Consider the following 16,378-nt stretch of genomic DNA (forward strand, 5'->3'; position numbering starts at 1 on the left):
GTATGCATTAGGCAAGCCTTTATTTTTCCGAATCTCTGAAAACCGTGTTATCGGCTTTCATGATTGATATTTAATTTTTCGTGGTTGTTGTTTGCAGGAAGCAATGTCGGCAATCTATTCCACATGGCCGGGCAAGTAGGTCGCGCTGTAGGAACATTAGTGACTGTAATGACTGACGAGGAAGGAAGTGGAAGTGATGACTACGAAGACGAACGCAATATACGAAAGTGATCCGACGGGAGGCCTCGTTTTGTTTCCAGTTGGAAATTGTTGACAGTTTGTTGAAGCGTTTTTGAAATTGACAATGAAAGATGGACTTTTATCTGACGGTGGTGCTATTTTGATTATATATATGTGTATAGATATATGTACGAATAATTTATGTATCAGTTATTTGTTGCTAAGTGATAAACACACAGGGCTTACCGAAATGGATATATCTCTTCTATAGTTTCCTTATAATGAACTTTCTGTCCTATCTGGTCCTGGATATTACAGATCCATTCTTCAGTTAACAATTTCAAAATTCCAATGAATTATTTATAACTCTGCTGTTCAAAACATAATCTTCTTGTTCAGTGAAAAAATAGTAACATTAGCTACGTAATTGTATCTTAGTCGCATATTCCTAATCATTATATACTTTGTGATTTATCAATGTGAAGTTACTTTGAAAAATAAGCAGTTTGTCGATCAATGTCTGATTAAAAGATGAAAACCGGTGTTTGTCTAATCATTACAAGTTTGGTTATGATTAAGCATGAGGACAAATGATATAATGGCATGAAACAGAAGTAACGAACACCTGGAGCTGGTTTCATAGACTGGGTATCATTGTTATCCCTAGAACTACGAAAAACCTGGGATTGAACTGTTAGCCAGCCCTCGAAACTGGGCCCTGTTATCTCTGACCTCAAATTTCTACTAGAATTTTTTTAAATGGAGGACAAGAGACAGCATATTTTTGCAAAGAAATGTGTCTATTTTACACTGCCAACCGTTGTTAAAAGATCAAGCTAGAATAATGTAGCCTGCATTTAAAAGTAATGTGTGCTTTATCAATGTACTGAAAAAGTGTTTGCAGTATTCGATTCATGTCACTATTGTCTGATGTCATTTTATGTCTGTCTGTGTCATTTATTGACAATCAAATTCATTTTTCATGTGTGAGCGTTGCATTTATATTACCTACTGGTAGATAGTTAGTAGCTGTAGCCCATTCTGGATCAGAATACTGGCTATGTATGTTTAATGTGCTTGGAATTTCTCCTAGTGCAAACATGATGCCAGGTACGATGATTAAGTGCCATTTGATTAAGACCCCCTTCCAGTCTGGAGGACTAAGAATAACATAAACTTAGAGAATTATCTCTGACCATTCATTCCTAACATACAACACCAAATCTACTGGGGAGACTTCACCATGCCCAAAATTATTCATATGCGTATTCTGACTAGACTTTTCAAAGAATAACGATATCTAAGTCTCTAAAATCGTCCCTGAACAAAAGAAATATGTATCCATACACTGAATGGGTATACAGATCTGGATGGTTTTATTCGATGATATAAGTGCTAAGATTGTAATCTTTTCTTACCAACATCTGTTAGATAAACAGCTTACGGTATACTGATGTTACCGCTGAGAAGGTGCTAGATACATTGTCTCATTGATTTTTGATTTAACCATTTTCTGATTTCATTCTACTGTAATTTTTTTTCAGCTCCTATCTTATTAAGCCTGTGATAAATTTTCATGCCAGTAATTTTATTTCACTTTTAGAATGCCAGTTCATAGATACAAGTCCTGATAATTTATTTCTATTACGAATATCTTTCGTGACTTCGCTTCGGGGTGAAATATAACTAAGCTAATCAAAATCAACTTGAATTTTTGTCTTCAAGTCAAAATTAACTTGAATTTTTGTCTTAAGTCATGATGATAAGTTCATCATTTTACTTAGTGAAACAGGCCCCTGACTATTTTATACTTTTATAGCTTTCGTGGTCAGTTGTTAATACTGAGCATTTAATATCATTGCCTCTACATATCGCTTCAGTTTCTAAGCTTTCGCTATATTTCTCAGGTGTTATACAGAGATATATAACAACATGAGAATATCGAGATTATCATTGTACATGATAGTTTTACTGGATGTTAGATATATTTTTTGAGATGAAAAATTGATTGGTGTGTTATCATATTTATTTTTCCTGAATGGAAATCAATTATCCGTATTTCTCTTCTTGGAACATATTTGACATGATTTGAGCCTCTCTCAATTTTTGTTTGGCCAACTACCTATCATTATTATTTCATGCTGTGAAAGGTACATTTGTTGGATGTATGAAAAGATATTCATATATGGAAATGTAAACAAACAGAAGAACTAGTCCTTCCACACTGGGTTGCTTTTAGGAAGTACTAGCAACCAATCATGGTTTAGGGAATTCGTTTGAATCTTGTTGAAGCTGGTTCAATTTTCCTCTAGCCAAGGCGGTATTATGTGCTAGCTAGCTATCATTGGTGCATAGACACAAATTACTACAAAATGTGCGCCTAAAAAGTGCTGTATGAATAAACCATTCCAATACGAATGCTTCATTGCCATTGATAATCCCACGAGTACTGAACTGTCATTTCTGAAATATTTTCTGTCCCTACGATTTTCGATACATCAAAAATGGCTTAGAATACGAACGACGAAGCAATAGTTTATTTATAATCTGCAGCCAGGCTGCTTTGGTATTTTGGAAATACAGTAATTAGTGACATAAATATAAACTGCATAGAGCAAGGGTAATTTCTCTAACGGTGCTCAGTTTCACAAGGTTAATTGAAAATTCACCAAATTGATGAAATCTAGAAAGTTTTCATTGTTTCTGAAACTGAGCTGTCACTGTATTCTTATTCTGAGATAATTTCTAACCAATGTAATATATACACGTATAATCAGCTTTTGTAGCCAAAATATTGAGATATATCATCAAAATCAATGAATATAAGCAGTACACATCCTGTCTCCAACCGTTCATCTTTAATCATTATACCATCAATTGTAATCATTACTGTAAAAATATTAACTTTCATCATATCCAACATTTTGTGAAATTATTGATGATTTTCATACCAACTGATTGTAGATTTTGTAAATAAACATAGTGTTTAACTTATAAATGAAGGCGCTAATTTGTTTTGATTTTTAATTACTCAAATTGGATCGATTTTCTTTTCATTCTCATCAAAATTCTAATATAATAGTATCCTATCCTGATGTCGAGGAATGCAGTGAACTATGAATTCAGTTAAACTTTGATTGGTAAATTGCAGTCTGTGCATCATCAATTAATGGTATAAAATAGCTTAGATTTCATGGTATGTTTCTGTTTTGAAAAACTTTAACTTTCATGGCCTCGACCTAGTCAGTAACCTGTCTGTGGTTTAGTTTTATGATCGGATTAAGCCCATCCGATTATAAAAAGTTTACCACCAACGATTAGGTAACTAACTAGGCCTCTACCGTCACCCGCCAATAGAGGATAAACAGGGGTGCCCCGAGTTCGAACCCAGTAATTACTGATACTGATTCAGAGTGGTCCTGATGCTGAATAGAGGATGTATAGGGGTGTCCCGGGTTCGAACCCAGTAATTACTAATACTGATTCAGAATGGTCCTGATGCTGAATAGAGGATGTATAGGGATGTGCCGGGTTCGAACCCAGTAATTACTGATACTGATTCAGAATGGTCCTGATGCTGAATAGAGGATGTATAGGGATGTCCCGAGTTCGAACCCAGTAATTACTGATACTGATTCAGAATGGTCCTGATGCTGAATAGAGGATGTATAGGGGTGTCCCGGGTTTGAACCCAGTAATTAATGATACTGAGGAAATTGAAATCGACGTGCTGCCCAGTACACCGTCCTGTGCTGATATTGCGCTATGCTCAACATTAGCAGATTTTTCAACGTGAATCGTCTCTGGCAACCAAAGAGAGTCTACTGCCAGAGTCAGTTCGTGTAAGTTTATGCAAAATCCGAGCATAGTCAATCTTAAGAATCGGCAGAACATAGCATCAAAACTGACTGGTGAACTAATCAAGTTCAGAGTAGCTAATAAACTAAACAAAAAGTGTTTCAAACAATTATATTCACTCTCATACAACAATTATACAAAATGCCAGGTTTGTGCTCGAGGAACTATAACTTAAGTTCCTCAAACACGTGGACTGATTTCAAAAACAATCCAATCATGGAGGTATAAACTATAACCTTGAGTTTATACATCCATGGTCCAACCATAGACTCTAAAACAAAAGTCTATGGCCCAACCATGTACTCTAAACTGAGAGTCCATGGCTCCCCACACTAAAACCAGAGATAAACCTGGCCAAATACTCTGGAAAGCGTAAGATTTTCAGTAATCAATCTGATTTACATTTTTACTCTTAAAAGTTGACCCGGCCGGCCGCTGATCTACCTTAGGCCTTACCTGAGTTTTTTTTTTAAATCATGATCAAGCTAACCATAACAGACCCGGCAGATAGAAATGAACTGATTACAAATTTCAATGATTTATGAAATGACCCGGCCGATCAGGAAAAACAAGATATCATCATTAATTAGCCTTTTAATGACTTAGGTTATCCAAAATATAAGATTACTAGCTTTTAATATCACATATGCTACTACATCATGCAAGGTATTTCAAGGTCTTATTCACCAAAAACATTTCCACTGCAACTGATTCATAAAATTTGAATCAAAAGGAAAATAACAAAATTACACAAAGAATTGTAAACTTTGATCCATAAAACACCGACAATTGGGACTAGTCTGAATGTTTAAGACTATTAATTTGACAATTCATGAAGTCACCGGGCATAAGTGACACTTGGTTATTTCATGAAATATGAAGCATTCAATCATATATCAACTATTCAAATGACAATGTAAGAGAGATTTAAGATATTCTGTTTGTACAAAAAACTGCATAACATATCTCCAGCATATAAAGATTAAAACTGGACATTAAACAACAAATACACTCTCAAATCAATCAATCTCTAATTTCATTTCATTAACATTATTTTTACAAGAAAACTGAAATTTTGCAAACTTTGCTTTGTATTCAAGGAATTATCATGTAAGTTCTTCATTAACAAATGGGTGAACTGTATTCGAAAAACATAAAAGCATTAAAACCATAGATAAAACCAACAGATTCACTGTGGAAAGCAGATAACATTATTTTACAAGATAACTAGAGTTTTGCCAACTTTGCCTGAGATTTTCAAACATTATCAACGTTATTTTCTCCACATTGTTTCGTTTAATGAAAAGTATTTTGAAGGTTTTTTAATTATGATATATTGAGTATCATGATATAGATATTGTTCAACTATCCATATGAATATAGCTAGGTAAATTACAAATAACTGATTGCTAAAGTATCTACAATTATCAACAACTTTTTTCGATATTTGAAATGGTCTAGTGCCTTAATTCTAAGCACTGCCAGCTGGCTAGCACTGGATCCTCTATAACCATATAGCGCACATAAAACCTGTCCAACATTGCATGCATGAGGTATGAAAAATAAATATACTATATATAGCCATTGTAAAACTGACAATCAAAACAGGACAAATTACTAATCAACACTGTTCATATATCCTCATATATAAAAACTACTGCTCCACTTTATTTGATAGGACATCAGTTTGATGGTTGCTATAAACTGAACTGACCAATCGAAAAGTTTTAAGATGAATAATGAACACGTATGTGTCGTTTTATCCTCATAACAAAATTACACCTTGCTAAATGACAGGTATTTAATCGAGGAATTATCTTGTAAGTTCCTAGTAAACAAATGAACTGCACTTTAAAAACAGCTCAACATAAAAGAGACAAATTCTACTAAGTCATCCTGGAAAGCTTAGTATTAACTTAAGGTTCTAAATTTCATTTTCATTAACATCATTTTTACTAGACAACTAGAATTTTCACGGCACCTTGTCTTAACTAAAGATTTTCAAACATTATCAGTTCACTCATTTAATTCAATGTTATTTCAGGGAAAACATGACAATAATTTTACGATTGATAACTAATCATGTTTATAGCTGTTTAACATTCTTTCTAAAAAAGAGTAAAATGTATCTCCCAGATATCATCCCTAAAACAATTAACAGTTACAGCAGTGATAGGGTGTGATATATAGGTAAAAGGACGCGTGATCTTTCATCAGCTATTCGAAGCATTCTATCGAATCAGTTATCTTTTAGTGTGTTTGATTTAGTTAAGGTTTATGGTTATTTGTTTTGTTTATTACTAACTGATCCGATAGAACACTTAAAACAACAACAGAAAAGATCTCAAGAGGTTGGGAAACACGGAGAAGGTTGTTCTATGAAAGAAGAACCTTTGATAATTAGATTAAGTTGATAGGAAAAAATTCCTGATGACGGAGCCCTATATTAACTTATTGTTTGTTGGTTTTGTTTATTTTTTTTTTATTACTTATAGTTTTATTTGTTTTTTTTATATTATTTATTTTGTTATGTAGTTTTGTTTATTTTTTTAAATTATGTTCTCTGTATTTTGTACTATTTATTACTATCTACATCAGGAATTTTTTACCGGTGAGATTATGGGCTCACTAAAAAAAGTGCTAAAATTCACTGCTGCACCTAAATAATAGTTTCCTTATTGAACACCCCGATTTGAAGTTAAGTGATCATTAGTATGAAAGCCACTCAACCTAATGATATGAATAATGATGAAAGAAGTTAAAACAGCTATAAACAAAATTAAAACGATCAAAATTATTGCTGGCCATTATTATTTATTCCTTTATATTACATTATTCCTAGTATTACCTCTCATACCTCTGTGGATACAATGTACTACGATATAAGTTTCATATAACTAGCTAGGATCCCCTACATGGAAGCACAATTCTAAACTGTATGTGAAAATCAAGATATTCTACTCATTAGTCAAATCGCTTTAACGGGCCTTAAAATTATGGCATCAAAAAATAAATCAACGCTTTGATATATCAACTTATTATTTGTACACAGAACACTGCCTAATATTATATGGTTTCCTTAACTATACGTGATGATATTCGGGGGGCGTAGCCAGTTTGTACTGAAGGCCCGGCCCTTCACTTTTTGGCCAAGGAATCATTTTCAAAACATCTTTATTCAAAACCCATTAACTTGCTGGGTGAGTTTAGGAGTCCAAAGTAATTACGTACCAACTTCCTTTATTGCGTTTAAAAGTTGCAACTGTTTAACTGACTACGCTCTCCCTTTTGAACATTTAGGCTATGCAAATCATTAAATTATTTTCACTCTCGGAATCTTCTGTTGGCTGCTTTAATCATTCGATTCTAGATGGTTAGTTGATCTTAGTATGAGCTATTTCTTATAGATGTGATTTTATGGCTAAAATGAGTAAAAGAAGATATCCAATTATCATACAATATCTTACAAAATACACAAATCTTCATATAGCATTAATTATAATAAATTTCCATGTAAATCAACTTACCTTTCAAGATAACTGGGTTTAGTATCGGCTAGGAGTTCTCAGTTGTTGTATGAGTTCAATTCGAGTTGGACTCGTTCTGTTGACTGTTCTAATCGGTAGATTCTAGTTGGTTAGTTGATCTTCGTATGAGCTTTCTTCTAATAGATGTGATTTTTTGGCTGAAACGAGTGAAAAAAATATCCGGTAATCACACGATTCTTTATTAATCATAATACTTTCAATGTCAATCAACCTACCTTTCAATGCTGAGTTTAGTATCGGCTAGGATTGTCTAAGTTGGTTCATGAGTTAAATTTGTTGTGGTAGTTTATGATTTCAATTCAAGTTGGACTTCTGTGGTAGTTGATGATTTCAATTCAAGTTGGAATCGTCTGTTCGCTATTCTACTCAAAACATTTTTGATTAGTTAATCTTAGGCTGAGCTTTTTTTTATAGATGTGATTTTTTAGCTGAAACGAGTAAAAAAAGAAAATATCCTGTATTCACACAACTCTTTATATAGCATTGACCATAATACTTTCAATGTCAATCAGCCTACCTTTCAACGCTGAGTTTAGTATCGGCTAGCATTGTTTAAGTTGGTTCATGAGTTAAATTTGTTGTGGTAGTTGATGATTTCATTTCAAGTTGGACTTCTGTGGTAGTTGATGATTTCAATTCAAGTTGGAATCGTCTGTTCGCTGTTCTACTCAAAACATTTTTGACTAGTTAATCTTAGGCTGAGCTTTTTTTATAGATGTGATTTTTAGCTGAAACGAGTAAAAAAAGAAAATATCCTGTATTCACACAACTCTTTATATAGCATTGACCATAATACTTTCAATGTCAATCAGCCTACCTTTCAATGCTGAGTTTAGTATCGGCTAGGATTGTCTAAGTTGGTTCATGAGTTAAATTTGTTGTGGTAGTTTATGATTTCAATTCAAGTTGGACTTCTGTGGTAGTTGATGATTTCAATTCAAGTTGGAATCGTCTGTTCGCTATTCTAATCATACATTTTTGACTAGTTAATCTCAGGCTGAGCTTTTTTTTATAGATGTGATTTTTTAGCTGAAACGAGTAAAAAAAGAAAATATCCTGTATTCACACAACTCTTTATATAGCATTGACCATAATAATTTCCATGTAAATCAACCTACCTTTCAAGATTGCCGAGTTCATTAACGGCTAGAATTGATGAGTTCAATTCCAGTTGTGTTGGCGGTTCTGATCAGTAGATTTCGACTAGTTAATCTTAGGCTGAACATTTCCTTTTAGATGTGATTTAGCTAAAATGATTAATAGAAAATATTCACACAATTCTTAATATAGCATTGATCATAATAATTTCAATGTAAATCAAGTTACCTTTAACGATTGCTATGTTCAGTATCGGCTCAGATCGTCTCCTTGTCATTGGTAGGTGAATGCAATGCTATGGTGTTTTTGGGGGCTGTCGTCAGATCATTTCAGTCTCAACTGAGTCTGCAGCTTTTCTCCTTGGTTGTCTTTTAGTGTATTATTGGACATTAGTTCCAACCCCCAATAATTGGTTGTAGCAGTAGCATTAGTTCCTCACTGTTTCAGACTAATGACGGTAGGTAAAGATGCCGGATATATATCAGATCAGTAATGTGGACCGGAGCGTAGATTTTGATAATTAAATGCCTCTTATTTGCACTGTTTTCTTATCGGCAGATTTTCAACAAGTTGTTGATCTCAAACGCGGCAGTTTCATATAGATAGGATTAAGCTGTAATGAGAGAACAAAGATATCCTGTAAATACAAATATTTCATTCAGAATTAATCGAAACTAGTAGAAAGCCCGTGGAAACCGGGTGATTTTTAAACGTAGAACTTTCCAACTTATCATTCATTGCAAGTGAATTGAGTATGAGCATTTTAAAGTGGCCTATCATGTGGTGTGATCACCCGTGCCCATAGAGAACACGCGGAATCTCGGGACCGACTTGACCTGTGCCCGAGGATGCTGGGGCCCTTAATCACATACTGAAAATTTCTTCTGCCCCTGGGAGGCAGCAGTGCCTCATAGGTTAAAGTAAGCGGGTTCATTGCTTTTTCATTTACTATCATCTGTTACATTTGAAAAACTGTTTCATGACCCGGCTCAGCAGTAACTTGTACTGTATCAGCTGTGACAACAGTGGCTATATCAGTCAGTGGCTATGCCAGCAGACCCATGCGCCCCCTGTGAACAGTAGGAGAGACTACAAAAATTTGGTAAATGGCCCACCACATAAATTCAAAAATACATTTTCCATGGAAACCAAGCGATAAAAGACTAGATCTACCACCGGGCAAATTTTCAGGGCGATACATCCAGTAACGACGGAGCAGTCGGTACAACAATTCAGTATCATTATATAAGATTATATAAGATAATTTCATGTATATCAAGTTACCTTCTATGATTGCTGGGTTCATTATCGGTGAGGATCTCGTAAGTAGGTCGGTTGTTGAATTGGATTCAAATTGGCCTTTTCTGTGCTTCTTTACGCTGTTCTCCAATCGGCAGATTTTAAACGAGTTGTTGATCTCAAGCGCAGCAGTTTCATATAGGATTGATGGTAGCTGAAATGAGAAAACAAAGATATCCTGTAAATACAAATATTTCATCCAGAATTGATCGTAATAATTTCATGTATATCAAGTTACCTTTTACGATTGCTGGGTTCATTATCGGCGAGGATCTCCTAAGTTGGGTGGTTGTTTGAGTTTGATTTGAATCGGCCCTGTCGAGATTTTGGCAATAACTATATCACAAGGTTGAAGATAATTTTACAATATTTGGTCTTCTTCATGTAAATTAGTCCGAAAGTTTACAAGGTTGAATAATTTGACTAATTTATACAATTCTTTGGTCTTTTTTTCATGTAGTCCGAAAGTTTACAAGGTAAAAGAGAATTTTGTCTAAGTTTTTAAATCGGAAATCGAAGTACAGATATAGTTGTGTGATCGGCGGTCAATCTAACATAATTTTTCTTTTCGATAATTTTACAATATTTGGTCTTTTTTTAAATAGTCCGAAAGTTTACAAGGTTGAATAATTCGTCTAATTTATACAATTCTTTGGTCTTTTTTTCATGTAGTCCGAAAGTTTACAAGGTAAAAGAGAATTTTGTCTAATTTTTTCAAATCGGAAATCGAAGTACAGATATAGTTGTGAGATCAGCGGTCGAGTTTACAGAATCTTCTTTCAAAATCGAAGTACATAATTGGAAATTCGGCGATGCCTCGACGTCGGGTTGACGGAGTTGGAGCGGACCTGGAAATAGAAAAATCAGAGACGACAGAGGTATGATGATTATTGGGGGTTTAAGGAGAGAGGACTCAGGGGGAGGCCTTAGGAGAACACTCCAGTGTTTGGTGTAGACAGTTACTACAAACCCATTACACCTGCTGAGAGTGAAACGGTTCGATTTTGAATTCGGAAATCGAAGTACAGATATAGTTGTGTGATCGGCGATCAAATTTACAGAATTTGTCGCAAAAATCGAAGTACACAATTGGAAATTTTGGAACCAATGACGTCATTTGCTGTTAGATATTGGATGGAGATGCCGAACTTCACTGGCACCCCCAATCTCCCTAGCAGCTATCCGTCAGGCCACGGATGATAACCAAAGAATAATAAATCAACTTAGCTTTATGTGATGTCTTCACGGGCTGTCGTCAGATCCCAGTGGCGGTTGAATCTCTTCTTCGTCGTCTTCCTGGCATCTTCGTCATCGCCTTCTTATGGGTAACCTGAAATGAGAGAAAAGAGAAAACGGAGATGAAAACCTGGTACGGAACAAAACAAATGACCGAAAGCTTTTCAGCTCTCCTTCGCAGGTCACGTGCCGAGAACGACAACTGTCGAGTCAGCCAGGAAACACTCGTCCCTACGTGCCTTCGCGCGGGGAACGCAAACCAGGGCTCCAACACCTCACATTCATCACCTACCTACAGGATGTGCCGGGCGGCATCAATAACTGATGAATCTGCCAGATCGCTAAAGACAAAAGAGAGTAGCGCTAACTGAGTCGAACTAGAGTTTACTAGTTGCCGATCGAGAACAAATAGAAGTGCTGCCAGAAAACCAAAGGTCAACAATGGCCAGAACTAGAGTTAACTAGTTGCCGGAGAACAACTCAGGAGAGAAGTTCTGCCGGAAAACCAAAGCGACCAATGGCCAGAACTAGAGTCACACTAGTTGCCGGAGAACAACTCAGGAGAGAAGTTCTGCCGGAAAACCAAAGGTCAACAATGGCCAGAACTAGAGTTAACTAGTTGCCGGAGAACAACTCAGGAGAGAAGTTCTGCCGGAAAACCAAGGCGACAAATGGCCAGAACTAGGGTTAACTAGTTGCCGGAACACAACTACAGTCCTGCCGGAAGGGTGACCAGTATCACACCACTCAATCTTTTACCCCTAGCAATCCGATAGATTCGACGGTCATTGACGTCACTCAGTACAGACTGTAGGCGGATAATGATGCGAGGCATTGTCGTCCTAGTTTGCGTTCCCTGTATGAGGGCACGTAGGGACATCATTTCCTGGCCGACTCTTACCTGCCGTTCTTGACACGTGACCGGCGAAGGAGAGCCAACGCTTTCGGATATTAGTTTTATTCCATAAAATATCAAAAATCGAGAGAGAAATCGGCCCTGAAATATAGAACGGATTAAATGCTGAAAAATAGAACGGATTAATTAACACAGAACAGTACAGGACAATACGGAGACGAACAGTAACACATAAAACATAAAGACGTCGTTCCTCAGGAAGCAGGAACAGGAGCAGGAGCGGGAGCGCAGCGAAGATCGCCAGAAGGAGAATCCACAGTAGCATGTTCACAGTGTGAGTAAGCTGAGGTGAATGGCCTATGCTTGTGGTGTACACCGTGGTTAGCCGGTGACGTATTCAATAGCGCGTATGAATGCTATCAACAACTCTGAAAACAAGTAAGTATAGTAGGTCGCATTCATGGATGCGACGCATTTGTGAATTATCCAGTAATTATTGATCTTTATTCTTAGAGAATGTACGGGGGTGTCCCGGGTTCGAATCCAGTAATAATATTGATCTTTATTCTAAGAAGTCCTGATGTTGAATAGAGGAGGGTGTCACTGTGTGTGTCTACACTGAGTGTGTACGCTCAATTTTTCCGGTTTTATGATGCATTTGGTGGAAACCGAGGGATTTGTTTGCAGAGGTGGACATGCATGATGGTTCCACTTAAGTGGATGGTCGGACCACACGATGGTGCATCTGCATGGTTAAGTCTTGAAATCAACTACACAGATAATCCGATCCGCTAAGTGACCGTATAGTGCTGCCCCTAAGATTCGTCGCCGAGTTTTGTAAAATTCCAGCGTCCACGTTATAGCGGTTACCAAGATGGTTGACAAGTGTTGCTAAGAACGCTAGAATTGACAATATTTTATTACAATACTTTGGAATATGGAATAAGTACCTGGCCGGCCCTATCAGATTAAAGATGCCAAAACAAGAAGCTGAACAAATAATCGACTGCGTGAGTAATGACTAGGGGTCAATTTTAAAGTTTCGATTTTTAGCTAATAAAAAAGGGCGTGTGCAAGAAACTGAAAATGAATGAATGCGAACTTTAATTTAAAGTTTTAAAATTTTAGTAGGCCTAGTTAACGGACACGTTAGTAGAACAACATTTTTAGAACTTTTACTTTAATTGAACTCTTAAATTTTACAATAAAAAAAACTTTCGAGTAAAAAACGATAAAGTAGAGACAGGTGAAAGTTACATAGGCCTAAATAGTAAAGCAAGTTGAGTAAGTTGAGGCCTATCATAAACGGAATTTATTTTTTGCGCATCTTCTATTAGCCTTCGATTCCACAAAATGGACGATGGATATGGAAAGAAGAATCGAATACACTAGAGTATGTAAGGTAAGTCATAGGCCTCAATATGGGAAGTGTCTATGGAAATCATAGATGATGACATCGCAGCTATAAAGTATTTGCTTTTTTTTTTAAAGTAACAATCCTGGTGCAGATAAACAAGAAAAGAAGAAAAGAGCAAAAGGAGGAACACACTTTCTGCAGGAGTTTGGATTGAAAATGACAGAAAGGTAGTTAGGATCAAGACTGATATTTGATATTTCATAGATTCACCTTTGCATTTTCAAAATTGAAATTTTCTCAACAATCTGCTTCCAGAGTAACTCCAAATCTAGCTGGTCGAACGGGGATAGGTTTGCGGGGTGCCAGAGCCGGTTTGCATCGATCTGCAAATCGAGGAAAACCAAAACCAGGAGAGGAAGAAACAGTTGTTTCTTTACAGAAAGTGAAAGGTGACTGATAATAGTTAATCAGTTGAATAGACCTTGATAAAGTAATTAACGTCTATTAGATGGCTCTTATTGATTATCTTTCCTTGCATATTTTAGATGTTGCTTATGATATGCTCGTTGATCTACAGTCAGTCTCACCAGTTTTTGATGATCTTTATGAGTAAGTTCAAATGCGGGATTTACTATGATTTCAGTGGTTTTAGTAGCTACAGGTGAACTTCGGTTATTGGAGTTAGTTAGTTGACTATAGTCAAACTAAGTGAAACAAAATGTCAGTCCAGAAATGATTGACTACGGCATTGAGCATGGTTACATATACTTGGGACCTATTTCTAAGATGGCCGACACTGTGAAATGCATTACAACTGAACTATAGTGCGTTTGGTCTATATTTCCGACCACTAGTTGACTAGCTACGAAAACCTAAGTTCACCTAGTAATTCTGTGTTTTCTATTTTTCAGTACGGTTCAATTTGATGAGTTCCTCGTCTACATGCTCAGTTATTATCAATGTTATTTTGAAAAAATCGCGCAGGATAACAAACCCAACCCTATGAATATGTAAGTTAGAGCTCAATGTTTTACAGCAGAAAAATCTTAGGATCAACAATTTGGGAACTTATTTATTTTTGCTAGAGAACCTAGTGCAGCTGAACTGAAGGTCTATGAAGAAATTTGCAACAAACTGGAAGTCGCTCAGAAACAGCTGGGGAAGGCTTACTGTATTCTTATACTAGGATTAGGCCTGGAACCATATCACCACATGGCATGTGGTTTGTAAGTAGTGTATTTAAAACCTTCGTGCATGATTTCTAAACCCTTGTTATAAAACTTTTACAAAAAGAATTTTTAATTGTTATTTCAGATCACGGGTTTCTGCTACATATACTGATCGAGATTTGTATGAGGTATAATTTAGGTTCATTAGATTTTATACTGAATTGGATTTGGAAAATATTCATAATGTCATTAAATGCCTTGTTTATTTCAGACTTTGTACGAATTCATTTCCTATGTTGTGTGGATTACGTTCAGACGAAAAGAATTTGATAGTATTAGAAAAGAAGTTGGGCGAATGTTGCGTTCAGACACATTTAATCCGGCTCTACGTGTGAAAAATGCTCCCGAATCGGCCGATGAAAGAAAGCATTTGGAGAAGAAAACTGCTGCGCAGCAGAATAATAAAAATACCCCTGCTGAATACAGACGATTACATCCGTAAGTTTGCATTAGAATTTATTAATCTTTGAATGCAATGTATGATGAATGGAGAAGTACTGAGCATAGGTTCTTTGATTTTTCTAGTAAACGTCCAGCTATCAAAAGTATCATACAGTAAGTTCATAATCATTCTTGGTGGTCAGTTTATTGCCCTCGTCTCAAGAAACATACTCATAATCTGACATCCTTCCTACTTTCAGTCAAAGATCCCCAGCACTTGTATCAATACTGCCATCTCCAAAAGAGGAAGCTTCGTGGTTGTTTCAAAAGAGATCTGACATGTCAGTAGATTTCGGGTTTCTGTATCAATTTTGAATGGCTTTTCTACAAGTTGAGAATTGCATTTTGTCTATCTATTATTTCAGAACAGTACAGGATGATGGAGATCATATTGATGACATCAGAGTCCCAATAAATAGACATGAATTCAAGTCAGTAAAGCTTTCAACCTGCAGTTTTAATATGTGCTTCATATATACTGTTAAGACATTTCTGTATACTGTACTTTTAGAGCTGGAATTATTGGTGAACCAATTAGTCAATTTAACCAGCAACTTGCCCCATTAGGAGCGGATATGGAAGATGGTGAAGATGAAGAAGGACAGGGAACTGACAGACGTGGGTCAAGTATGGATTCACAACTTAAAGCAGGTAAATTCTATGGATCATTCATAATATTGTAATGGCAACAACAATCCCATACTACGCACTGTCAATCATCAGCACTGTTAAATCCTATGCAGACCTTTAACAATTTCGAATCTTTTTATTGTAGATCTCAGAGCTGGAACTGCCGTTACTCACACGACAACCGAAGCTTGTCTCAGCGATGAAGAGGATGATTGAAAATAATGTCGAAAAATTCTTTTAAACATAAATAAATAGATTTATATGTGATTAATTATACACCGTCCAATTATGATGTTTGATTTGTATTGATTATGAAGAATCTCCTGTTGTGATATTTTCCCTATAATCTATATTCAAACTATTTCTATTGTGTAAAATAAATCTGTATCGTTTGTTTTTAAACATGTTATGCATATCGTTTATTAATTAGTTGGTTCCATCATCATCATCATGATAATTTTTGAAGAAAAAGTTTTTTCTCTTTGATGTAGGATTTGTCTTTAATCGTTTAACGGTCGTCTTGCAGGTGACATCATAGTTCAACCAGTGTTGAGGACTGTTCATACACAACAGATGATAATTAGAGGATTTATAGACTTTGAGCGTCAGTCATGTCTTTTCTGCGTTCATCTACTGCGTTTTCGAC

General features: G+C 35.9%; 2 protein-coding genes and 1 long non-coding RNA gene across 5 annotated transcripts in view; 2 read left to right on the top strand and 1 right to left on the bottom strand.

Moving 5' to 3' along the window:
* Nucleotides 1-3,138, top strand: part of LOC141915397 (dystrophin-like) — a 24,698-nt gene extending 21,560 nt beyond the window's left edge. For all 3 annotated transcript variants that reach the window (XM_074806909.1, XM_074806910.1, XM_074806911.1), the window contains one exon: nt 98-3,138. In XM_074806909.1, the coding sequence (XP_074663010.1) occupies nt 98-231 (134 nt within the window). In that variant the 3' untranslated portion in view covers nt 232-3,138. The remainder of the gene's footprint in view (nt 1-97) is intronic.
* Nucleotides 3,139-4,161: 1,023 nt separating this feature from the next.
* Nucleotides 4,162-11,259, bottom strand: LOC141915220 (uncharacterized). The gene is made up of 9 exons (XR_012620926.1): nt 10,222-11,259; nt 9,969-10,137; nt 8,913-9,297; nt 8,705-8,833; nt 8,404-8,615; nt 8,104-8,314; nt 7,802-8,014; nt 7,566-7,723; nt 4,162-7,459 (listed from the first exon to the last, which is right to left on the bottom strand). It is a non-coding gene; the product is annotated as an uncharacterized LOC141915220 (long non-coding RNA).
* A 1,667-nt stretch (nt 11,260-12,926) lies between these two features.
* LOC141910613 (protein phosphatase 1 regulatory subunit 36-like) lies at nt 12,927-16,025 on the top strand. The gene is made up of 14 exons (XM_074801310.1): nt 12,927-13,085; nt 13,413-13,477; nt 13,567-13,659; nt 13,748-13,881; nt 13,978-14,041; nt 14,344-14,442; nt 14,518-14,658; nt 14,747-14,789; nt 14,873-15,099; nt 15,187-15,216; nt 15,303-15,383; nt 15,468-15,533; nt 15,614-15,753; nt 15,878-16,025. The coding sequence occupies exons 1-14, from the start codon at nt 13,050-13,052 to the stop codon at nt 15,946-15,948; spliced, it is 1,290 nt and encodes a 429-aa protein (XP_074657411.1). The 5' UTR covers nt 12,927-13,049; the 3' UTR covers nt 15,949-16,025.
* The last annotated feature ends 353 nt before the right edge of the window (nt 16,026-16,378 follow it).

This window comes from Tubulanus polymorphus, chromosome 1 (genome assembly GCF_964204645.1).
Source record: "Tubulanus polymorphus chromosome 1, tnTubPoly1.2, whole genome shotgun sequence".
Classification (NCBI taxonomy): Eukaryota; Metazoa; Nemertea; class Palaeonemertea; order Tubulaniformes; family Tubulanidae; genus Tubulanus; species Tubulanus polymorphus.

Coding starts and splice junctions, on each gene's coding strand:
- LOC141910613 (XM_074801310.1), top strand. CDS start 13,050: ATGCCAAAACAAGAAGCTGAACAAATAATCGACTGC. Junction 13,478..13,566: donor AATACACTAGAGTATGTAAG/GTAAGTCATAGG, acceptor TTTTTTTTAAAG/TAACAATCCTGGTGCAGATA. Junction 15,100..15,186: donor GAATACAGACGATTACATCC/GTAAGTTTGCAT, acceptor TGATTTTTCTAG/TAAACGTCCAGCTATCAAAA.